A 26,017-nucleotide genomic window follows, 5' to 3' on the forward strand; every position below is an offset into this window, starting at 1 on the left:
TTAAATGTAAGGTTCAGTCCACCACCCTCTCGATTCCAATGATCATGCACAATTGATGTCCTCCAGTCCCAGTGTTGCATTACAAAACCTTGATTTATTATTTCTGAAAGGCCACACAACCTTCAATTCACAAAAACGTTGCTGTTTTGATTGGACAAGGAGTTAGAAACTGTTGCTTAGTGACTTGGTAACGATATTTGTCTGTTCAGTGATATTTGCTTCAACTCCAAAATGTGGCCAACTAGAGAACATTTATCTTATGAAGACAGAACTGGCAGATCTGATCTGACAATGTAATGGCTTGTCTTTGGTGTGAACATTTCAGAAAGTACACCTAACTGGAGAAGGATATTTGCTTTTTTCAGATGACTAACAATATTAGTTTCCTTTTTTGTTCATCATATGCATTAATACACTTCAGAACAGATACCATAGAGAAGCATCCAAGGGAAAGTAATCGTTTTAGAGTAAACAATCTGGATGTTCTCACTGAAATAGAAAAAATAAAGTTGAGTCATGATATGACAGAATGGAGAAACCTGAACATCCCAGCTGTCTGAGTGACCGGTACATCACAGTCGGTACCAGACCTATTCATAGTGTCCTGTAGAGCATATTGTCCAGAAGTAAACTCATCCAACACTTACCTGCCTTCTCCTGCACACATCACCGCTCTGACCCGCAAGCTGTCAAAGTCACGAGACCCTGCAAGCTCCCCTCACCTAAATCCATTAGTTGCCACGCTGCTTTAGAATCTACTGAAGCGTCCCCGTTTTATTGAATATTAGTGGCATTCAACAGATATCACTCTGCGGCTGATGTGATGAAACAAAGATACCCCTGTCTATTTTTTTTCATCTGAAAAACCCAGTGACGTTTCAAGGTTGTTGAGCGGCTCGACACGTAAAGAAAGGAAAATGTATCCGTTTAATAAGGTATAGATCCCAAGCCTTTAGAAACAGAGGATGCCAGTTTTCAGGCAACTGAAGGACAGTCCATCAGCTTTGATTGATCGCATAGGAGAACCCGAGAGGAAGTCCGACAGCATGACAACAACACTGCTGTCCCTGATTTAGGAACACAAATGGAACAACAGAGCACCTCTGACGAACATAGGTAGACGCATAGATGAATCAAGACTCTTCCTTGCATTAGCATGACTATATATGCAATATATACAATACAGCGCTCTCCACAGAAGAAGGACATCGAAATATGCCTGGCATAATGAACTTTCAGTGAGGCTGGTGAAATCAAATCCCATCCCAGCCTTTGATGAATGTACTTTGCTATTGAATTACCTTCACAAAAGCACAGTGTCCAAAATGGAAAAAATGCCTTATGGAATATGAAACAAAAGATCAGAATACAAAGGACACTGTGCTATGCTAGTTTAGGGACGCTCCTCATCTCCTAAATTGTTCCCAGACCTTGTTAGGTCATCCTCAGTGTGGGGGGGTTGAGTTGCTCCATGGCAGAGGAGAGTAAGAGGGGGGGGGGGGGGGGGGGGGGGGGGGGGGGGGGGGGGGCTAGTGAGACGTCTGGACAGATCCCTCCATCAGCACGTCTGTTCGGAGACGCAACGGATGTCCTCAGACTCGCATTCATGCTTCCTGCTCTGCTCGCATCTCCCGCACCCCCCCCCCCTCTCATCTCTCAGATACGGTCTCCTGTAACCATACGCCACCTGTATAATAGAGGTCACCCTCCTTTCAGATTACACTCTGTACAGTGAATTATTGGCGGTGGCAAGGATCAGCTAAATCCATTATAGACAAATGTATTGTACATGCTTGAAAATATATCCAGTAGTAATGTTATGCATTTGAAATTAAGGTTTGAGTCTAAATGTGCAAAAAAAGTCTATAGGCCCTGTCATGATTGGGCACAAAGGAGGAACAATGTTATCTGATGCATGTACAATGACATTCAGTCTTAAGCAAAGGTATTAAATGGCACATTAGGGCTAAAGAAGAAGCCACAGAGCTTTCCTTGTGGGTTTAATCTCTTCTTCTCTCCCCTTAGCTTTTTCCCAAGTTGGACTTTGGGCTCAAGGCGAGGAGCGACTTCTCCATGATTTGTTTGCAAGTTACAATAAGCTGTCCCGGCCTGTGAAAAACACAACTGACGCAGTGCTCGTCCACTTTGGACTGTCCATCGCCCAGCTTATCGATGTGGTGAGTAAAACCACACGGCATTGCTAAGTGCTACCAATAGTGAAACACCGGATACCAGTTTTAAGGTCCAACTGATATTAAAAAAAGTGTCCTTCTTTTACTTATTAGCATTCATATCTGCTCTGTTTAAATATTGTCTTGTGGTCTTCTCTGAGGAAAAAATCAGGAACAAACATTTAGAAAATTAAATGTTAATGCTGAAACAGCCATGGCCGGAGGCATTATGTTTTTGGGTTGTATGTCCATCTGTCTGACCCATTCTTGTGAAGGCCTTGAGGAAATGTCTTTATATTTGGCACGAACGTCCAGTTGGACTCAAGGATGAACTGATTTGAATGATCCGTCCTGAATTTGGCGGTCAAATGTCAAGATTCATTTGGCAGCACACTTTTTTTGCCACAACTTATTAATTGAATTGCTGATTATGAAAATGACATACAAATACCTTATGATTACAATTTGGACATGGATGTTAAGTGCAACTTGGCTGATTGGTTTTGCATTGGTTCCTTTTTCATTTCTTTAGAAAGCAGCTTCACAGTTCTATCATAGGCACCACTACAACATCCAGACAGAAGGCTGTCACACAAAACCAGAGCCAAAGACCTCTGATATTAGCTTTCCTGCTAAAGTCTCCTTATAATCCAACTCACAAACGTAAACACACATCTTGTCTCGCACCTCAGCTTGTGGAACGAGCCACCAAACATGCGTACAAAAAGGTGCACTGTTAATGCCAGTTTGCAAGGTGAATAGCTAATAAACTGATCAAATGCAGCATATATAAAACATATAAATGTACCTGCAAATATCACTTCAGAAGCTGTGTGGCCTTATAACATTGGATTTAGTGTTATGAATGTCATGATGTCGGTGCATTGCAGCTGAGCAAACGATACATTTCAATTGTACTCTATCCGTCTCATGTTTTATATTCATTATGATTCATAATGGCAACCAGCTCAAAGCTAAGAGAGATAAATCTAAATACAGATCGCTTATCAGCGGATATGAAAACCACAACAGAAGAGATTGAATTATTTTCCCAAATTAAATTCAGTTGTCAAGTATGCTAACACTGGCAGTAAATATTCAAATCCAGCCACCGTTGGGCTAAACAAAAAAACATTTTCATTCATTCTTGTCTTATCGCTGCATTACAGACATTATTATGGTAAAGGGTTTCTGTTGACTTAGGTAAAAACAGTTTTAAACACTTTAAACTGCCGTGAGCCATGCAAAATTCAAGATTTAATATGTGCAGCCTGCAGGCTTTGGCAATGATTCTATACGTTTTGACACACGATTAGTTGATAGAACATAATCCACATGCCTGACAGAGTCAGCTCTTGGTGAAGGTGTCTTCTCCAACAGTGGGTTCACACTGACTGCTGTGTGTTAGATGTTGCTGGGAAAAAGCTGGAGATGCCAGAGGTTGTAGCAAAGCAACAGACACAGTTCAGTGAGGGCGTTTGTGCACAAAGGGCTGCAGAATGTGTTTTTTCCCAGTGCATTACACAACTCAATAATAATGATATCTTTATAAAAAGAAGGCCGTGTTGCTGATTTGTGCTATAGAAAGATGAATATGTTCAAAGACCTATGCGATGATGAAGTCCAGACATACAATTCCAATTTTAAAGAAGATGAATGCCAAAATAATGTTCTCTTCCTTTTTAGGATGAGAAGAACCAGATGATGACCACAAATGTCTGGGTCAAGCAAGTATGTCATATTGAAAGATAAAACGCATGCTAAAGATATATTCAAATATAAAACTACAGTCAATTATAAGAATATTTTCGAACAGGAATGGGATGATTACAAACTCCGCTGGAACCCGGAGGAATACGAAAACGTCACCTCCATCCGGATTCCCTCAGAAATCATCTGGAGGCCAGACATTGTCCTCTACAACAAGTAAGGACGTGTCAATAGCTCGTTTTTATGTAAAGAGGATTCTGCTATCTATTACCGGTAATATATAGCAACAAATGTTTGCATTTTGATGATTTAGTTCCAACAGATGGAAGACGTGAAGATTTTGTTGTGGTGCCAAACTGTCCATTGCCAATGTTGTTAAGCAATTTAGCCAGAATAAATGTGGACAAGGTCAGCCTTAATGGATGTGGTTACAAACTACGCTCGAAACATCACACAAAGCATTACATTAGGCTAAGAATTAGACGATGAAATTTGATTTGGATGGTTTTCAAAGGGCCTCAGATTAAAAGCATCCGTGTTCGTGCCTCAGGTAGACCTGTATTTATTTCACTCCACAGATCAACGGATATGAAAAACTGTATCATTATATTCACATCGTTTTACAAATATGATCCAAGGCTCAGTTAGGGCATTGCAACATCATTGTAAGCACATTTCATATATCATATTTGTAAATTCTTCATATAAGAGGATCACTAACAAAATTAGAGGAAATATTATGCTGATTTTGAGGTTAATATTTGTATTTTGTGCCTTTTCTGTGACATGTTTAGATGCTTTAATGTTCACAAAGCTCTTTATTGGTCTGCAACACCTCTTTGCACCCTCATTCAGAAACCAGAGCCCAGTCTGCTCTGATTGGTTAGCTGGACGGCTCTATTGTCATTGGTGAACCACTTAGGCTAAGGGTTGGGACATCTCTATCACGTATAATATGTTGGAGCACTAGCCTATACAATCGCAAATGTTGCATAGTGATGTCACTATGTTACGAAAGTAAACAAAGGATTCCAATGGAGGCGTTTCAGGCAGGGGGGGGGGGAGTGTGTGGGAGATGAACTCCCTCTGGAGAGAACTTTGGGATGTTAGCCTTTGCAGACCATTTACATGCACACAAACTTATATGACACACTACAGGAAAGGAAAACCCCAAAAAGCATAATAGGGCCTCTTTAACAAACACATTTTCTTTAACCTTTTGCAATTTACGAATTGTTCAGCTTTCTCAGACATGAGAAACTACATGTTCAGAAGGAGTTATAGATGTCTGATTTCAAATCCTACTGAAGATATAGACTAAAGATTGACAAAGTCAACTATTTTCTTATATCTGATATATTGTTTTGTTGGTAAAATGCTGATGTTGGTGTAGTCCTGAATTTAGGCCTTGAAACTATAAATACAGCAATATAACTGAATACACTTTATTGCATTACTTTGTGAGACTACATTGACCCTTAAGTGGTCGTTTTCTACGTCAAAACACAATTTTACATTTGGCGAAAAGAAAGAACCCAGGAGGCTGGGCAGGCATATGTCTAAAACACATACAGGCCGAACTAATCTCGATGTGCTGAAGATATTGGCAACAATGTGGACAGATGACTAGGTTAGAAGATGAGCTGAGCGAGAAGTAATGGGTGAGCCTCAGGTGTGTAATGAGAGGGTTCTAACAAAGATGGATCAGACTACAGAGGCGGGAGAGCAGAGAGCAGGATGGGGCAGCTGTCCCCATGACCGTCTTCAGAGATTACATCCCCTGCTTCCAGTATTTTATCTTTGGCACCAAAAACAATTTATTGCGCCAAATTTCTTTTTTTCCTTGCACAGCACTAGTACTTAGTCTCCTTTTATGTTCTGCCATCATTTTCTTAAACATCAGGTCTATAAAACGTAGCTATTTATATGCTTTGCAAAGAAGGTTTCATTATTTCTTATGTTAATTATTCAAATAAAAAAAAACATTTAGCTTGTAGTTACTTAAAGTCAAGCTCGAATTAAGTATTTACGGAATTTTTCTTTAGGACTAAAAAAGTGCTATAATTGTTCTAAGTTGTGTGTTCACCATCTACTTAAAACAAGCTTTACATGTGTTTGCAAACAAGAACATTTTAATGTAAGATTCACGGTCCACTTGAGTTAAGATTTAAGTCCTCTGAAATGTATAGCTTGAAGAACTTGGCCAGGAATAACATTTTAATAAAAGCAACTCTTAATAAAGATTTATTTTAAAAGATTTTCCACTTTCCTCCCCTCTTATGTGCAGCGCTGATGGCGACTTTGCGGTAACTCACCTCACGAAGGCCCACCTGTTCCATGACGGTCGGATAAAGTGGATGCCACCGGCCATTTACAAGTCTTCGTGCAGCATAGACGTCACATTTTTCCCATTTGACCAGCAAAGCTGCAAGATGAAGTTTGGGTCGTGGACCTACGACCGCTCCAAGATCGATCTGATCAGCATGGCCAGCGATGTGGATCAGATGGACTACTGGGAAAGCGGGGAGTGGGTCATTATCAACGCAGTGGGCAAGTACAACACCAAAAAGTACGAGTGCTGCATGGAGATCTACGCGGACATCACTTACTACTTCATCATCCGGAGGCTTCCGTTGTTCTACACCATTAACCTCATCATCCCCTGTCTTCTTATCTCCTGTTTGACTGTGCTGGTGTTTTATTTGCCATCGCAATGCGGAGAGAAGATCACCTTGTGTATCTCCGTCTTACTGTCCCTAACTGTATTCCTCCTGCTGATCACAGAGATTATACCGTCCACATCGCTGGTGATTCCATTAATTGGGGAATACCTTCTGTTCACCATGGTCTTTGTCACGCTTTCCATCGTAATTACTGTCTTTGTGTTAAACGTTCATCACCGGTCCCCACAAACCCACGGCATGCCTCATTGGGTGCGGAGAGTATTCTTGGACATGGTGCCTCGAGTGCTCTTCATGAAGCGTCCGCCTGGCACCGCCAAGCAGAACTGCAAGAAGCTCATCGAGATGATGCACCGTCCGACCACCATATCTGCGACGGGCAACTCTCTGGCCTATTGGACAGGGTTAGAGACGGGATTCAGACAGATGAGCCAGGTAAACGATACCCTTCCAAAGACTCCATCCGACAGTCCAAGCATCCATGTGTGCTCACCCTCCCCACCCTCTTCCCCTCTTGAGAACCACAACGGGAATGATCACCCAATGAAGGCCAACCTTTTCTCCTGCCCTGGATCTGGACAGTATTCGGTTCTCTCTGAGAAACAACCCCTACGGGTTCTCAACTCTGCCGCCTTGTCTTCTTCCCATATGTCCTTACCCCTTACTTTACCAATGTGCCCACTCCGCAGCCTATCCAGGGAAGAAATACACACAATGGCCCCAAATGGTCGTTCCCACAGCGCAGAGCAGATGTCTGACCAACAGAAGGAGCTTCCTCAGAAAGCCGGCCATCGATGTCGCTCCAGCAGCTTCCAGTACTGCTGTTTGCACGATGAAGGGCCAGGAATCATGGGAATCGCAGGCTGGGTGAACAAACAGCCTGCCACAGATCAACCAACAGAACCCCTCAGAGTGGAGCCCATTAAAGATGTGTGTACCCAACAGACCCTGGGTCTGATCATTTCCCCAGCCATGCAGCGGGCCATAGAGGGAGTTCAGTACGTCGCTGATCATCTCAGGGCAGAGGATGAAGATTTTTCAGTGAGTTGAAATCCTCTTCATTTAAGTAATCATGTAAAATGTGCTTATATTTCAAAAAAATATACACACTATTTGTAGCTATTTATAGAAAGTGCAATCTCCTGAGCACATGCATTAGGGCTGTCACCAGAGATTTGGTGGGGAAAAAAGAGGATATTATTATTTATATTATATCCGCAATCGTATAGAAATTAAATACGAGCACAATCTTCAAGTTTGCAAATTGTTACAAAACTAACTTGCATAACATAATTGAGTTTCCCTGAGCCAGTGTTCATCAGAAAATTAAGAGCTGGTTGTTAATACTGTAGTTCTCTGGTGATGACAATGTAAATAGTTACACTACTCATCTTTATTTATTTTAAATGCTTATCAGTTCAAATAGATTTTGATAAGGAAGCAGCAAAAGGCTTTTGTCCATACAGTTCTGATTCAGTGTTCATTGTTGAGTCTCTTGAGAAGATTGGAGGTTGGAGTCATACCAATCATACCAAACTTTAAATAAAAAATGTATTGTATTCAGTGACACCAGCCATTGTTAGCACTACAATGCACTGTCTTTATCTAGCCAGAAAACCCCCATCTTTGGGACAAAGGGACCACTTTAATTTGACCTTGAATTTTTCATCAGGAGGCGAGCCAAAATTGACTGACATTTAGGCGATAGGTGCCTCATAATGAAAAAATCAGCCATTCGAGAGAAATCAATCAAGGGTGAAAACTGACATCTGGAAGAAGAAAAGAAATAGAGAGATTGTGTGGTGTGGAAATTGAAATGTCCCCTCTCTGCTGTGTCTCTTTCCTCTGCTAGGTGAAAGAGGACTGGAAGTATGTGGCCATGGTCATTGACAGGATATTCCTCTGGATGTTTGTCCTGGTGTGTATACTGGGATCTGTTGGACTCTTCCTTCCTCCTTGGCTGGCTGGAATGATCTAGAAGCTCACCATTGAAGGAAAGAGAGGCAACAAACACTGACTGTCTCGTATAAAAAAAGCATGGTTTATCATTAACCTTTTCATTTTTTCAGAAGAACTACTAGCCCTACTTCTCGGTCTTGCCCGGGTTATCAAAAGGTTACTCTCGGAGAACCGAGTTGAAATAAATTCCATTGATTCCAGCGGGGCATATCAATTCTTTATGAGGGCAAAAGGCCAACAGTGAAACATATCCTTTCACACCACTCCATTTTGACATTGAGCAGTATAGCTCATGCTGTCACCATAAAGAAAAAAAAAGAGAAAAGAATAGAGATTGAACCATTTACAACTGCAGAAAAATCAAAGACTCAGGAAAAATATTGTATTTTCTGAGAACGTAAGATGTTTATAAAACTGTATAAGGTTTGGTTTGAATCTACAATAACATTCCTACTTTCAATGATATAGTACCCTGACAATATTCATCAAATATATACGTTTTTAAGAGCTGCCTGATTTGGCAGCATTTGGTGAATAATCTCTGAAGAATTTGTGTGTGTTCAGGTGTGACGCTTTTTTTGCAGTGGTCACAGTTTAGCTAAGCCCACATGAAGCTCTCTGATTTTCTAATTCCAGCAGTTACATTAAACACATCTATTCAATATTCCTTTTGTCACCACTTTTAAAACTTTGGTGTTAACAGCAAGGGAATTAAAGTCACTCTCTCCAGTCATGCAAATGAATTGTCCTCGCCTCAACCCCGGCCACCTATTTCCTACTTCTATTGCTTGATAAATGAGTAAAGCAGGAGTGGTGAATATCAATACATAACTGCCACATTATTTTGGGAGATATTTGTATTTATTATCTTGATTAAAGATAACCAGCCCCTACACTGTATTTTATACCTTGTACAATGGAATCAGATCTGACAGGAAATCAAATGGCTTTAAAAGTGCTGAACATGAAGAAGCAGTCATTGAAGCGCCAATGAGTTGGAGGTTTCAGACGGTGGCAAGAGTACAAAGGCTGATGAAGACACTATTGAATATTTAGAACAAAAGAGAAACCTTTCTGAAGCGATGCCAGGGGGCAAATCGCAAATGTTATTTATCACCAATTTATTACATATTCCAATGTAAAAAATGTGGCATACACATTAGCATACAGAAAAAAGTATGCTATTATTATACATGAGGCTGATTTTTAAGAGATTTCATAATTGAATAGGTCCGGATTTTCACATTGTGTTAACTTAGATAGTGCCTGACTTATGCTGCTTTGCTTAATTAACCTTTTCAATATCTGCAAACTTATGATAAGACCATTGATTCTGAAAACGGTTACAACTATGAAGCAAAGATGAATTCTACTGCAAGAAAACAACTTGGCAGAGAATAATGCGCTGCATATAGTGGGGAGAAAAACAGGTACAGGGGTGCAAGAAACGAAACGCATTTACTTCAGGTACTTGAACAAAGTCCAGATAGGTGTGATTTTGCAGGAGGTAGCAGTGCACACTGGCCGTTTTCTGTGTGCACGTTCATGCGTTTTCAACAAGCTAGCTGAATAATGCATGCATATAATATGGGATCAGTTTATTTGATCTCAAGGATGAAGACAACAATATATTATTCATGTTTTCCAATCATTTGTATATTTGGTCAACCACCGATTTATAGTCTGCCTCTATTGATGCAATATACTAGATTTCTATCAGAATACTGAGTACATTTTAGTTTTTCAACGTTATTTAGTCCATCTTACTGTCAAAATAGGTTAGCTACATATTTATTTACGGTTTCCCAGTGTAACGCTATGATGGTCAATTTAAGAATGTATCAGCAGTCAGGTAAAGATACTTTCGTATTCTGCTTCAGTTTCAGTCATGCAAGTGTTAGGAGTAAATACCTCTTGTAGATTATTCTTTGGGTAAAGGCCAAGTTGAGCTTGATAAACTGCTTTCAAGATTACGGTGTGGTTAGCTCATTCCAAAAGTGACAAATTAACTAAATTCAAGTTGACAAAAACGCACATCAGGCACACACTTCGAGACCTTGCAACGTAAAGCTTTTTTTTCAAATCACGTCAAGTCATGGATTGCAAAAAAAAATGACTTCACAACTGTTAGTGATATAGTTATTAGCATAGCATTATTGTATGTCTGCATGGTTAAAAAAACGAATGCACAACCCAACAGCCACACTAAAGTGCTAATAGTGGATCCTCCAACAGTGACACCATGGGGAACTTTTTCCTTCAGTAAGGTGCTGTTCTTGGAAATAATCCCCACCGTCCTGACTGCAAATCCTTATTTTATTTTAGGTGCGCATTGAAGCAGTACTGAGACTGGGAGTGGCCATAGAGAGAAAAACAGATATGAATACTGAACAAATGATTGACTAACTGTGGTCACAAGATATACACTCATTCGTTACCTACATTTAATTAAAGTGTTCCCGTGTTTTGATTCCATCCACCACTTGCTTAAGACACATGTCTTTAGTTTTAGTTGGCTATAAATAGAAGCTTTTTAATCAAGCTTTACATTAGCCGTGGACGAGTTAACGAGACATGTTGACAACATTAGCTCTGCAATGGATTATTGTTGATAAAAGGCAATTAGCGAAGACATTGAGAGCTTGAGGATTAATTCGTTATGTAGATGATGATGAAGTATTTCCACAACTGGTTATCTCTTTCCAGGATAATTTACATCTTCATGAGCTAGCAACCTGTGTAACCCTTGCATCATAATAATACCAATACTTAAGCAGGTGCACTGTACTTCATTTGGGGAAAAAGGCTGGTCTGGTATAGTAGCGCTTTGTACACATTTGGTGTGCACAATTGACCGAAACATTGGTATGAAGTACTTACATTTAGGTCATACCATACATTTTGTTTGCAAAATTAATATTTGTTATCCCTCTGGAAACTCCTGGGCTTCGTAAAACAGAGAGTGTTAGTAGACCATAAACAGTTGACGGTTATATTATCCTTCGATAATGAACCAGCAGGGAAGTCGAGCAGACTCGGGAGGACTTTTTGGTGCTCAAGTTTCTCAAAATGACATTCAGACAGGTGAGTAAATCAAACTCACTGAACCTTCTCGACAGATGAGACTGCCAACAATCACTGAGTTGACTTGGCAACGGGGTGTGTATGACTGTACAGTCTCTCATTGCTTTCATATAGGCCTATGTTTTCACACTGGAGTTTATTTCATAATTACTACACAGCTTTGTTGAATACTCAATTCTGATTGGTCAATTTGGACATTCTGCAATCTGTTATTTCTCTATAGCAGACATTTAATGGCTTTCAAAAATAAAAGTTTTCTGTCTATTTTAATATTATTTGGGAAGAGCATTTAACTTGACATATTGTTCAAACATTTCTGTGATGCTAAAATGAATCTACTCTGTGGTGTGATGTAGATGTTTCCCTTTAAAAGTACATTTCAAATGACTTGGTTTTTACTTTTAGTTTGGTCAATTTAAATGTATTTGAATTCCTCAATTGACTTAAACAAATAGATTTTATAAATTATGCTTAGGTGTTTTTAAGTATGTGCATGTATTTCTTTAAAAAACAAGCATCCAATCACATGTAGCTTTTCTGAATTGTTATTGTATCCACCAAACACAAATTGTTATCATTTTATTATTAAACTACGGTTATCAGCAAGTTATCAACTCCTCTCCACTTTAATTATGTTCCCAGATATCTGCCTTCTGCTGCTCCGCCTCTGCGAAACCTCCAATTAGATTTAAAAGCATAACGTTACACCTGAATGCCCGTAGTGATGACCTGAAAGTTGACCTCAGCCAACAAACGATTGTATTTCCACTGACTCAGCAGAGAACCACCCATTGATCATTAATGTAAAACACAGACAGGAGAAAATTGCAATTAAGCACAATATGGAAAGACAGCACTTTAAACAAGGTGAAATGGAGGCAGTGCTGTGTATTTATTCATTGATTCCAGCAGTGATCGAGAAAGGCTGGATGAAAGTCTGAAATACAAATTAGCATTTTCCTGCAACTCCAAATGAAGAAAAAGCTCAGCTTCATAAAAACGACAAGTTAACTTAGTGTTTGTGTGCATTCATATATGAACGGATATTCATTTCCATTTGTCCTTCGAGTTTCCTATGGAAGCACAATACCGCTGTATATTGAATCCTACGATGAAATGAGGATGGTCTTCATGAAACGACGAGCTAATTTAAATCATAAGGCGTGCCTTTTCAGCAGGGATTTAATATCCACCATTTCAGTATTAAATACTTGTGCAAAGGCAAATTACAAATGTGTACGTCAGAGGGCAGGGCTCCATTAAGGTACACAATGTTATTCATTACAACTAAATGTCATCTTATTACATTTACCTTGATGACAAATTGACCTTCAATGCAAATTTCAATTAAGTGATTGGCTTGCAGATACATATGCCAGGGCTTTGATAATTCATTTAGACAAGGAGACAAATTAATAAACCTTGGCACATGAACCCAATGGTAATGCTGCTGGTGGCTTCCTGATAAACTGTTAGGAGATACCCGCCTGTATGTATACTGTAGATAGGCCTACTGTATGTGCAATTGTATTTATTTTAGGTATGAATGTGTTCACTATTAGAATACAAGCCCTGTAAAAGGGTCCTGAGAGTACACATCATGATGGCTAGATGATAAAAATGCTGATGCTAAAGCTCATTTAAAAAACTTCCTGAAACCATTGCTAGCATACATGTTGTGGTGGTTGTGTAAGATACAAAACAATGAATACTACAACAACTTGTTTTAGTATTTCGAAAATGGGATCCATGTCAAACTGCAAAACTCTGCCTCACAGAGCCTGGTAAAAAAACACTAAAAAGATCATTGTACTCAATGCATTCATAGGTGGTCCTCTGTAGCCTAGCAGCCCTCAGATGGACAGCTTAACGTGAATTCCTATGTAAAACATCTGTCAAGGTGGCCTTCCAATCAATTTCCCCATCACATCTCCTTAATCGCGTAATTCAGGCTGTGATATGTGCCGATTAGCAGCGAAAACTCCCCTAATAGGCCAGTCTGAATCCATACACAAGACAGACGTCTGCAGGAGTGTGCAGAGCATACAGATGGCCAAGACACCCAGACACACATCACACACAGTGAATCTGCTGCTGGCTGTGCAGCGGATTCCCTCAAGGACCCGGGGCTCATAAATGTGGTAAAGTGTGAAGCACAGACCCTCACGGGATCCCATTAAATCAACTCACACACTGTATTTTACAATTTCCCCCCAACGATCAGCAATTTTCATATGATCCCTCCAGTCACTAGCAATCTAAAAGTGCTGCCACTCAACGGATCAGAGTGTGTGCAGGGTTTCCCCAAGGGGGCCGAGTGTGCGGCTGCCCTCTGCCCCGCAAGAGTCCATCCAGAGACTTTAGGGAGGGCTTACAAAGGGCATTGTACATCCCTGCTTATCACTTTACCATGAGATATTTACTGTTTATTTCCCCTTAGGGACAACACTCCCGCTGTGACTTGCTGATGGTCACCGGTTTTATAGCTGTCTTTCATTGACTACTTCAGCATATTTATTTATAGAAGACATATTATGCTGATCATCAAGTTTATAGTTTGGTTTCTTGCATTCAGCGTTTTGCACTGTCATTGCATTGGGGGACTGTAACCACAGGTTAAAGTGGGCTGCAACCATCTGGAACTGCTTTCTGGCAACTTAATTTAACAAGTTAATACATCTGAGTGGCAGTTTCATCATAATAATGTCAAGGGAGTTCATTTTTCATGTGCTACAGCCAGGCGTTCCTTCCAGCTGATGCCATCGACATCAAGATACTCAACTCATCAGAAAAGTAATGTCACCCCCTAGTCATGTTTCCTTGCTGTCAAACTACACCGTCCCCATTGGAAGCAAGATGTGAGCAGTGCCCGCCGTAGCAAGTGAGTGAAATCTGCCTGTAGTGAAATAGACAAGCTCATTGACAGACTGGGATCCTTGATCAATCAATGTACAGTAGGCCTACATGTGGCTATAAAGTTCAAACACATACAGCAGGATGTTTAAACCTCTGTCTATCAGGGCTGCCAACATTTGAGTTCAGCTTGGAGTGAGATTTTTTTTGGTGAACCGAAAAAAGAAACGTTCATGTGTACAGTGTTACAAATGTATTGAACATGTACAAACTAGGGTTTCCCATACCGGGCGCTATGGAACAGGCACATACAGTGTACCCGCGACTCTTGCAATGAAGGCTCGATAATCAGCTCACGGCCATCACGGCATAGGCTATAGGTGTACAATAAGCAGAGGTAAAGTGCTATTTTATAAGTGATTTTTATATTTTATTTTTTTTAAATATTGAAGTTAAATGCATCAACCTGGTGCATTTTGAGAGCAAAATGAATGTATGGATACATCTCTCAACACCCATATGAAACGGAACTGTAAACAGATTTTCTTTTTCTTTATGGATATTTTACAAATCACTCACCTTTTAAACTCTATTCTTGTTTTACTGTCATATAGTATTTCATAACTGTTTTTCATTCATTCTCATAAATGGTGACCAAACCGTTTGAGACCCACTGAGATAACTCGACTAAAGTTAACTATCTAAGAGTCCCTTACCTCACTGAGCTGTAGTTATCTCTCTCAGTCTGACAGGACAGAGCTCTCTCTCTCCTTGTTTTAGAAACAGCTTTTAATATCCGTTAGCGCAGCTAGCTGACCAGATGCTAACAACAACAATGTAAATAGTGAGTTTGGTAGAAATATAGGGGAGACCAGGGACAGTTGTAACACGGGTTGGTTGTAACACCTTCAATATCTCCAATCACAAACAAGCTAGAGTGATGAAACTCACTCTGCACATGCGCAGTTAGATGGTAAGATCGCTGAGAAAAAAAGGAGCCACGTTTGAATTTCTCGCGTAAAATATCAGTAAAAGTGTGTTTCAGAGGTAAAATATTAACAAAAATTATATGATGTATTTGTTGGATACTGTCTTGAGTTCAAATGTCTAAGAATCCAAACTAGTATTATTGGAATCACTGTTTTGTAAGCTACAAATATAACTAGCTAAATATGGGTCAAGCTAGCAACTAGGCAGGTTCTTAGGGGGTGGAAGCAAGACTGGTGGTCCTGGGACGGTTGTAACGGGATGGTTGTAACATGGCACATTTACAATGATGGCTCATTTACTTGAATGATCAATTGTTCATTCAAGCATACAGTTGTATTGTTGATTGGTGTGCATTGTCCCTGTAAAAATAAACAGAATATAATACTGTACAGTAGGCCTAAAGTGTGTGCGTGTGTTTACAGTATGCCAAATGTCAGAAAGAGGAAGACAGACAGGGGAGTGCCACTTGCTCTGCTGCAGAGGGCCTCAAATGAAGTTGAGAAGGGCAAATCATTCAGGGAAGTGGCAAAGTCCATGGATATATGCCATGTCACCCTGTATCGGTTCCATAAAAAGAGGCTGAGGTTGGAGAGTCAGGGATCACAAACACCCCCAAGAGTATAGGCTACTGGACACCAACGAAGGTGTTCTCAACAGAGCAGGAGATGCTTTTGAGAGACTACCTGATGGAGGTAGCTGATTTATATTATGGTCTCAGCTCAAAGGAGGTAGGTCTACATAATTAAGGTAGAGAACAGAGAACTGTTCTCTCAGAGAACAGTTTAATCCTTCACAGAGGATGATGCTGTGTGTGTTATCTGTTATCCTGTTCATTGTTCATTGTTGGAGGATGTGTGAAACCCCATTCAAATCTTGTTGCCTTAGAATTTGACAGCTTTCCCTATTTGTTGTCATGTAGTGTGAAAAAGGTAACCGTTATTAACATGTTACAACCGTGCCTGGCATGTGTTACAACTGTCCCTGTACACAAGGACAGTTGTAACAGTTGAGTTTTTAAAAAAATACATTTTCCAACCTGTACTTATTTCATAAAAACATCTTAAATACATTGTTTCAGTAGCTGACATATTGATAATGTATAATATAACAAAATGGCTATCCTATTGTAAATGTTTTTTTACTTATTGGGGGAAAACCCCAAAAGTGTTGCAACTGTCCCTGGTCTCCCTACTGTATAATAGTAAAGTTATTTAAGATGATTTTACATTATAAATATTCCCCAAAATTATTCAAAAGCATATTCTTCCAAACTCCTTGCTGTAGTATGACCACCAGGAGACTATTGATGTGTGTAGTGAGTTTGGTAGTAATATACTGTAATAGTGATTGAATATTATTGTATTCTCTTTTTTCAGAGTTGCACTTTGCAGACGGTCCCGGAGGACGGCACGTTACGGCGTATTGGCTTTTTTTTATCAAAATGTGATTGTAGTTCGTTGTCAACCTTACCACGGTACTTAGGAGACGTCATTTGTGTCTGAATAACGTTTTGTTCATGAGTTATTGATCCGTGAAATCCGAATCTCCCAATATCGTTCCAACTTTAATGAACTAAGCCAGAAGACCGTCTCGTTTCGTAGACCGCTCGGTTTGCTGTTCCTTCACTTTATTTTTATATTTATATACATTTATTTTGGACGAAAACTTAGCGTGAGGAAAGGCAAGTGTGGCGTGAGTGCGTGAGATATGGGTTAATTGCGTGACTCTCACGCTCAATGCGTTAGTGTTGGCAGCCCTGGTCTATGCAGATTAAGTTTAGCTGGACATCAAACACGCCAAATGTACTTGAAGTCTTAAAAAAAAAAAACTGGGTCTCCATAGGAAATAATGACGAGAAGAGTGTCCCTGTAATAGAATGGTTCAGGAACAGTGGCGGTTCTAGAACATTTTACATGGGGGGGGCAAGAGGTCATGCCAGGGTGGCATGGGAGGGCGGACAGTACGTGGTATTTTATACTGTATATAACCTATTTATTGTTAATTCATGCCCTAACACAAGTGTTCTTAATGCACAAGAGAAACAAGGTGTTCAGACAAACAATCGGGTGCCCTTTGAGTCCCCCAAGCTTACCTCAACCATTTAAATGAAAGGAAACTACAAAATGTATTTTAAAGCAATGAATGAATGGAACAGGTTTTTTACAATGTCAAACTAAATATATATTTTGTTTTTAAAAAATTGGTTTTCTTAGTATTAGACAGACATATTTGCATGTCCTCACTAAGCATTATTACATATTAATTTAATATCAAACCAATCAAAATGGCCAATTATCCCAAAATGTTGCTGCTAATATAATCATATGCTTGTCAACTTTAACTGATCAAAAATAAATTCTGAAAAAATACTTGAATTATCTATGAAATTGCAATATTGTCCCTCAGTTTGTTTCAACCCCGTCACGCCATACCATTTACCCTCCTATTAAAATAATGGATCAGTCCATGTGTGATCTGCATTGAGGGAATTACATCACAAAAGTGTCGGTTTCTTCTCTTACCTATATTTCAGTTTTTGTATTTTCAGATTAAGATTGACAAGCTCAACATTTCAATTTATAATTAAGTACACAAATGACATCACCCATCTCTTCAGAGAGCTGAAGGTGACCTGTGCAGCAACACATTTCAATCAATATTTGTCAATACTAAGAGCTGCTAGATTGTGCTGCTGTGATGGAATATGTAAGGAGAATAAGAACATACCATGTGGTCCAGCTGGAGTTTCATCTGCCTCCTGATCCCTGCCTCTGTCCCTCTTTCTGACACTTCATCTTTATTCCTCACATACATTTCTTCTTCTTCACTAATGTCTTCATCTCCTTCTCCTGCTCTGACCCTCCTGGTTTCTTCATCTCCTCCTCTTCCTCCTGCTCTGACCCTCCTGGTCTCTTCAGTGAACTCTCTTTTCCTTTTCCTCTTTCTGTTCGTCCTGATCACTTCTCATATGTCTTTGTGTTGTTGTTGAATCACTCCTATACTCTGGCCTGCAAGAGTCTACTTGTGAAAAGCACTGGTACAAATGCTTGCATAACTTTACGCGTTAGGGCCATGTAGCCTAGCTAATATGTAGCATATCATATAACATCAGAAAGTATTGATCAAGCGCACACAGGCAGCTGTGTTTGGATCCAGTTTTTACAGTAAAGGATGTATCCTGGTTTCATTGATCTGGCCTCATTGCTGTGATGTGTAGTTTACGTGGATTTAATAGTAGGCTACCGCGTAGTTTAGCAAAGTGATCGATCTCCCAGCTAACGCTGTCTGCGTAGTATTTTGTAACGTAACGCCCCAAACAGCGCCCGTCTGTTAAACGCTATCGATTCAAACGGCAGCGTTTTATTAATATTTAGTTTCAAGCTCTCGTCCTTAGTAAAAACAACACTAGTGGAAAGGGAAATGCTCCCAGGGGAAGCTGATCCATAGGTGCTGGGACAGCTCGTTCCCTCTCTGCAGCGGTGTGAGCCGCGGTCTGTGTGAACGCCGCTCCGCAGTTTAATGCAGGGCCGTAGCTGCGTTTTTAACGGGCCTAAAATTATATTTAAAATGATTCACTTTTAACTAATGTAATGCTTGTTTTGTTGCTTGAGAAGCTTGTGGAAATAGTGTAGGTTTGTTTTAGTACAGTTTTAGGGAAACAAAAGTTAGGGGGGCAGCTGGGGGGGGCAAGGCTACAGTGGGGGGGGGGCAGCTGCCCCCCTTGCCCCCCCCCCGTAGATCCGCCCCTGTTCAGGAATAAGTCCTTAACCTGGAAATGAGTTAGCACCTTTTTTATTGATATTGGTTAGATTCCCGAATAAAAGGTCTGGTAGTTAACACAAACATTTTCACAAATTGTTCAAACTCAGTAAATTCCCCACTGGTGAATGTCTGAAGTTTTTAGGTGTGGTAGAAAGCGGTTTCTAACAAGTGGCTAAATAAGACTGCCAAACGTCTTCACGACAACAGTAGCCACCTTTAGCTTAGCAATGGTGATATGAAGTCATGTAACCGCCATTTCGTTTTTTACAGCCTAACGTTAGAGTTATGCTTCTGGCAGTTGCATTCACACTTGCTATTATACAAGTGGCATTAATATGTTAAGGTTGTCCTGCTGAACAAAACGTGTAACTATCAAAAATAATGTCTTTAACGGAGGACTGATTTTCTGCAATATTCCAAATTCCACTAGCAGAAGTCATCACCTCCACTTGTCTGTTAAGCCCAGGTTAAGCCTGGACCCCCTTTCTATAGACATACAATAAAAATGTGTATTAAAACGTATCATTCACATACTTTCTATGTGGATTGGCTAGAGGGCTCTCCTTCCTGCCAAATCCCACTTTTACTCGACTTTATCAGCACATTAACCTTAGCTTTATAGTATATATTTTCATCACAACCTTATGGAATATCTTACAGCTAATTAAAAGGCAAAGTAGTGCATTTTGGCCTCTGTTAATGTTTACATCAATAGTATTCATATGGAACCTATACTTAAAACATTTAATAAAAACAAGTTTCATATATCAACCCAGTCTCATGGCATTTCGTGTTCACCAACACGATTTTTAATCTATTGATTCGTGTTCACCAACACGATTTTCCCCTTTTTTTCGTGTTGCACAGCACGATTTTAAAAGCAATGTATTTCTACTGGTAATGTGTTTCGTGCCTGCAGCACGTCTTTTTCTCCGGTCGGGTCGTGGAAGACCGGAAGCTGTGTGGTTCATAAAAACATGTTCTTAGGTTCTTACTCAATATCAAGCCACAGTTATTGCTTTTATTTTAAATCGTATAATTTCGGACTTTTGTTGCCGTCTGTGAGGAAAATAAATGGGGCTCAGAGCCTCAGAATACTGAAATCTGTATTTTTAAAATATTTTTTTCCTTCTAATTTGTTATTCTTTTCAAAATAACACACTGTTATTTACTCACCAATAACACACAATTATCCTTGCTTTTATTTATTGGTTTAATTCCATAATCTCTGGCTTTTTTGGCGTCCGTCAGGAACTGAATTTCAAAATAAAAATAACCGGAAACAGACGTAGGCATTTCGAGCGATTACCCAAGATCCTCAGCTATGGTTTAAGCTCGCTGATTGGATGTTTTAGCCGCAATGCATGCTGGGATTTGGTGTTTATATTATATGAAATCTGGAAAACATTTAAAAAGAATAAAATAATACTTCATTCCGAGTGCTCTTGCTTATCTCTTTGAAAGTCATCACATAACGGCATTGTAATACACGGTTCGGCTGCATTACATATTACAGATCTGCCGTAGTTCTTTATTTATAGAGCCCTGATGAGAAGACCTTTGAAAAAACTGAAGAAATGCCGCCGAAACTGAATACTTGACGTGGATCATAAATATATCAACAATTAAACAACATCTTCAATTTCTCTTCACACAATACGTCTCCTTGCAGTATCAACACTAATTCGGCTGACTTTTACATTTGATCTAATTCATAGATAGGTTATATTTACACCATAACGGTGCACAGCTGATATAAAAGGACTTGTAGTTTTTAAAGATATTACTGATTTTCTTTGAATGTAAGAATGTAAATACTGAGTGAAATAGTATAGCAATATGCTGTAAAATTATGTGAAAGCATGAATAAAACTACACATCTTCAGATGTTGTACATACATAAGTGTCCTACACTAATAATATAATACAAAAGTTATTATGGCTGTGTGTCCTTGTGTGCACCTCCTTGTGGTTAAAGCACGTTATTAAATTATTGTTTTTATGTGTTATATTTGATTACAAAAATATTAAGAGTACATACTCTCATAGGGGGAAAGTGGAAGGTATGTGATAGAAATATAGAATATAAAAAATCAAGAAGATACTATAAGTGATCTCTACAATAAAACAGTTTAGTGCAGGATGTACAAAGATATTAATAGGAGGAGGTGCAAAACAGAAACGCGAATTAACCTTTATTTAAACATTAAATAACAGATTAAGGCAGGCCTATTCAAATGGCGGCCCGCGGGCCAGATGCGGCCCAGAACCAACTCCCGAGTAGCCCAGCCTCCCGTAGCCAAATTCCTACACTAGTACAGACCATGAATGCAACACTCCGCGTTGCATAGAAACCACTAAACCACAACGCAGCACGTGTTTTGAAAGTGCATCTAGTGGTGCTAGTAACGGTGGTCCTATGATAGCAACTCTAAAACATGTCTCTCTCAACTCTGAAGCGTAAACAGAGACAAATCGGTCATTGATCTTGTGGAGCAGATGCGCGAGTCATTGCCCAAGTCAAGCTGGACCTTTTCGCGACCGACTGGAGTACGGGTTGGATGCTGCATTTTCCGACGCTCCACAAACACATCACATCCCCGGCACAAATCACGGATGTGATGACAGATGTCATTGAAAGAGAACTTTGCCGGTCGATTGGATGGACTTGCTCTGCCCACAGAGGTGATGGGCTTTGTCAGAGACCCCTTCACTGTTGTAATAGAGGGGGGCGTATCGACCAGACCAAAGGAAGTGGTCCCCTGCATCGACGAGGGGACATTTATACTGGAGCTTATTGACATGCAGTCATCCGTAACCATGGCACAAGAGCAGCGCACTGACGGGCCAGCGAAGTTTTGGAGTGATGTCAAAAAACAGCAGTTCCCTAACGTTCAGAAAGTAGCGATCTGTGTGCTCAGTATGTTTGGATCAACATACAAATGTGAATCAAGCTTTTCACACATGAACTCAATCAAAAGTAGCACTTGCTGCTCCCTGACTGACAGCACTCTTCACCAATGTCTTAGGATTGCATTGACATCCTATGAGCCAAACATCACTGCTCTTGTTAAAAAAAAAAATGTGTTGGTTTAAAATGTGTCATTACCCGCTTTTTACAGGCCGCTGAATGTCTGGCCCAGCTGAATTTTGTAGTTATAAAATCTGGCCCAACTGAATGTGTAATTGAATAGCCCTGGATTAAGGTCTTCTTTTAAATAAGACAAAAACTTTGGGGGTATCTATCTACAGATAAATATTAAGCCTGACAAAGTACTTAACGTCTAATATATTGCTTTCCTGCAATGTTAACTATGTTGAAGCACTTATTTTAACTGATATTATACATATGAATTATACTCTTATGTATTGTAGATAGAATAAGAAATGTGCAGAATATGACAGTTTAATGGTGGAGGTACACACATATTGATAGATGTCTTGTAATGCACTGTTGAGGAACCTGTGACCCAAGTTTTTCAGTCATTGCACACCGTAGTTGTGTATATGAATAAACCTTTGAAAATCTTGAAATCTTGAAAGGGATGTGCAAAATAGCCATAATATACAGTCTTTAATTAACTATTAGTAGAGAATAACGAGTAATGAATATACTGTATTACTCGTTTCCATTCATGTCAATTGCAGATACATGTTTAGTCTTCTCAAGCACCAACTATCAAATATCTCTCCTGATTGTTGGCACTTGACAATCACCTTACCTGAATTTTACTCAGGTGTAACTAAAGTCTGATTTAAGGGTTGTTTATATTTCACATAATTAATCAGAATCTGCAAAGTAACTCAAATAAGTGTAGTGTAGTAAAAATACCAGGTTAACCTCTGAATTGTAGTGGAGTAGAATTACAAAGTAACAAGCGATTTTCACCCATTTATTAATTATATGTTTTACATTTGATAACAACAATGTGTTTAATACTGGCAACTTCTAATTGTGGGAAAAACGAAAACGTTCAGTAGAGACGTCCCATAGAACATTTTGCGAAACACAATAGCCAGCATGTGTAGTTCTGGGGGGGGGGGGGCGTTCGATTCCAGCTTTGGATAGTCTGGCGTGGTTTCGTTCCATTTAAAACAGCTGTTTGACGCTCGGCGTAACCTTGGCGCACTGCCACTCCAACATCCCAACGATAGCTGGGGATTATGGGTAGTGTAGTGTCTTCGGCCATTAACCTCTCCATAAAACAGGGAAAAGTACCCAAAGACTTAAAAATTGCAAGAGTAACCCCCCTGCACAAAAAGGGCAGCAAATTGGACCCAGGCAACTACCGCCCTGTTTCTATACTTACCTCCATCTCGAAAGTCATGGAAAAAATAGTATATGAACAGGTCGAAAAGTACCTCGCGGAAAATAAATTAATCTATGAATTTCAATCTGGCTTTAGAACATCCCACTCCACTGACACATGCCTTCTTTATTTGAGCGACCACATCAAACAAGAGGTGGACGAGGGCAAATATTGCGGCATGGTGATGCTGGACCTACAAAAGGCTTTCGACACTGTCAATCACCCAATTCTGATTGACAAGCTAAAAGCAATTGGTTTTGATAAACTATCGGTGAGCTGGATGCAATCCTACCTGGAGGGGAGAGAACAGATGGTGGAGGTAAACGGTACTCTGTCCCCCCCCCTCCCAGTGAGCTGTGGTGTTCCACAAGGAAGCATATTAGGTCCGTTACTGTTCCTAATTTATGTAAATGACATGTCATCAGCATGTGACTGCAACTTGTTCCTGTTCGCGGACGACTCAGCCCTGCTGGTCTCTGACAGGAGCAGATTGCAGGTTGAAAAAACCCTCAGCTCCGAGCTCGGCAGAATCTGCACCTGGCTCGCCGATAATAAATTATCATTACACCTGGGTAAAACAGAGTCCATTCTCTTCGGTTCGAAACATAATCTCAGCAAATCCGACGACTTCTCAGTTGCAGTGGGTGACATTATTGTCACAAGTAAGAAGGAAATTACATACCTAGGATCTATTCTTGAGGCAAACCTCTCCTGTGACAAAATGGCATCCAATGTAATAAAAAAAGTCAATCAAAGAACTAGATTCCTATACCGGATCTCCTCTCTGGTAAACAAAAACACCCTGAAAACTCTGGCAGGAGCACTCATTCAAGGGTACTATGACTATGCTTGCACGTCATGGTACCATAGCACCTCTAAGGCGCTAAAAATAAAACTTCAAACATCGCAAAATAAACTGGTCAGACTACTGCTTGACCTTTCATCTAGAACCCACCTCACCTCTGCCCACTTTGACAAACTAGGATGGCTTAGAGTAGACGACAGAGTACAGCTACTTGCAATGGGCCTGGTCTACAAGATCCACTACACTTCTATGGTACCCATGTACATGTCAAAATTCTTCCCAAAGGTCAAGGAATACCATGATCATAACACCAGAGGGAGCTCCACAAATCATGTGAAACCCAGATTTGGCACAAAAAAGGGGGAATACACGTTTCGCAATTATGCCACATCAAGGTGGAATGCTCTTCCCACAACTGTAAAGGAAAGTAAAACTATACTTACCTTCAAAACCTCTCTTAAAGAGCACCTTCGGGGGAGAGCATTGCAAAACTGGCCCCGGTAATGGTACAAATCTCAACCTGTCGTTCAATGGACAGCTTCCCCCCCCCCATCTATGTATATACTCGCATTTTAGACTCTGTTACTAACTGTATATCTGTAGACTTGGTATGTCTTAAATGTCCAGTTAGGATGTATTAGAACGAAATCTAAAATGAAAATTGTAAATAAGCAATCTGTATGTAAAAAAACCACCTGTATGTAAATTGTAAATAAGCCATCTGTATGTCAAATATGTCTTATATGTCTTAAATGATATGATGAATTGGAAATGGGGGACCCTGATGTAAACAAGACGAAAGTCTTTCTCTGGTCTGCATCCCCTATTTGTGAGGAAAACTTCTGTTATCAATGCTGAGCCAATGCTCGTGAAAGGAATGGAAGCTGGATTCGCCTTAGTCAAACATTGACATTTATTGAGAGTATATTACGGCCGGAGAATTCACAAGGTAAAGCCACAACTTTCATTATGGGACCCCAAGCAAACTCTGAACAAAGAGGAGACACACCAGACCATACGTGTAAAAAGAAAGGAGGGGCCGTGGAAACGCGAGCTTTCTCTTAATGAGTGCCAGATGTCAGAGACAAGGGACTGTTTGTCTCGTAAAAGCATAGACAAGAAGAAATACCCTCCCCCACAGGAAGGCGGGGGAGGCCTCTCCGAGCTACTGCAAGGAAAGAACTTCTATCATTAAAAGTTAAAGACAACAGAGATTGGACTAAAATATTCTATGACACCCTTAACAATTGTTTTGAGCTGTACTGTACTGTACCCAATATACAAGCTGTTAATAAACGTTTCAATCAATCAATCAATCAATCCTAAACTCAGAAATGTTGACAATCGCAATGATGCTCGAAATGTCCCTTATAGGCCTAAATCTGTTTCCGGTTATTTTTATTTTGAAATTCAGTTCCTGACGGACACCAAAAAAGCCTGAGATTATGGAATTAAACCAATAAATAAAAGCAAGGATAATTGTGTGTTATTGGTGAGTAAATAACAGTGTGTTATTTTGAAAATAATAACAAATTAGAAGGAAAAAAATATAAAAAAATACAGATTTCAGTATTCTGAGGCTCTGAGCCCCATTTATTTTCCTCACAGACGGCAACAAAAGTCCGAAATTATACGATTTAAAATAAAAGCAATAATTGTGGCTTGATATGGAGTAAGAATCAGGTAAGAATA

General features: G+C 39.8%; 1 protein-coding gene across 2 annotated transcripts in view; it reads left to right on the forward strand.

Annotated features, from left to right (window-relative positions):
- The window catches only part of LOC117532838 (neuronal acetylcholine receptor subunit alpha-2-like), a 56,906-nt gene extending 44,914 nt beyond the window's left edge, over window positions 1-11,992 (forward strand). For both annotated transcript variants that reach the window (XM_034196386.1, XM_034196385.1), the window contains exons 2-6: window positions 2,026-2,177; window positions 3,858-3,902; window positions 3,988-4,097; window positions 6,169-7,603; window positions 8,415-11,992. In XM_034196386.1, coding sequence (XP_034052277.1) covers window positions 3,873-3,902; window positions 3,988-4,097; window positions 6,169-7,603; window positions 8,415-8,540 — 1,701 coding nt within the window. In that variant the 5' untranslated portion in view covers window positions 2,026-2,177; window positions 3,858-3,872 and the 3' untranslated portion in view covers window positions 8,541-11,992. The remainder of the gene's footprint in view (window positions 1-2,025; window positions 2,178-3,857; window positions 3,903-3,987; window positions 4,098-6,168; window positions 7,604-8,414) is intronic.
- The last annotated feature ends 14,025 nt before the right edge of the window (window positions 11,993-26,017 follow it).

This window comes from Gymnodraco acuticeps, unplaced genomic scaffold (assembly GCF_902827175.1).
Source record: "Gymnodraco acuticeps unplaced genomic scaffold, fGymAcu1.1, whole genome shotgun sequence".
NCBI lineage: Eukaryota > Metazoa > Chordata > Actinopteri > Perciformes > Bathydraconidae > Gymnodraco > Gymnodraco acuticeps.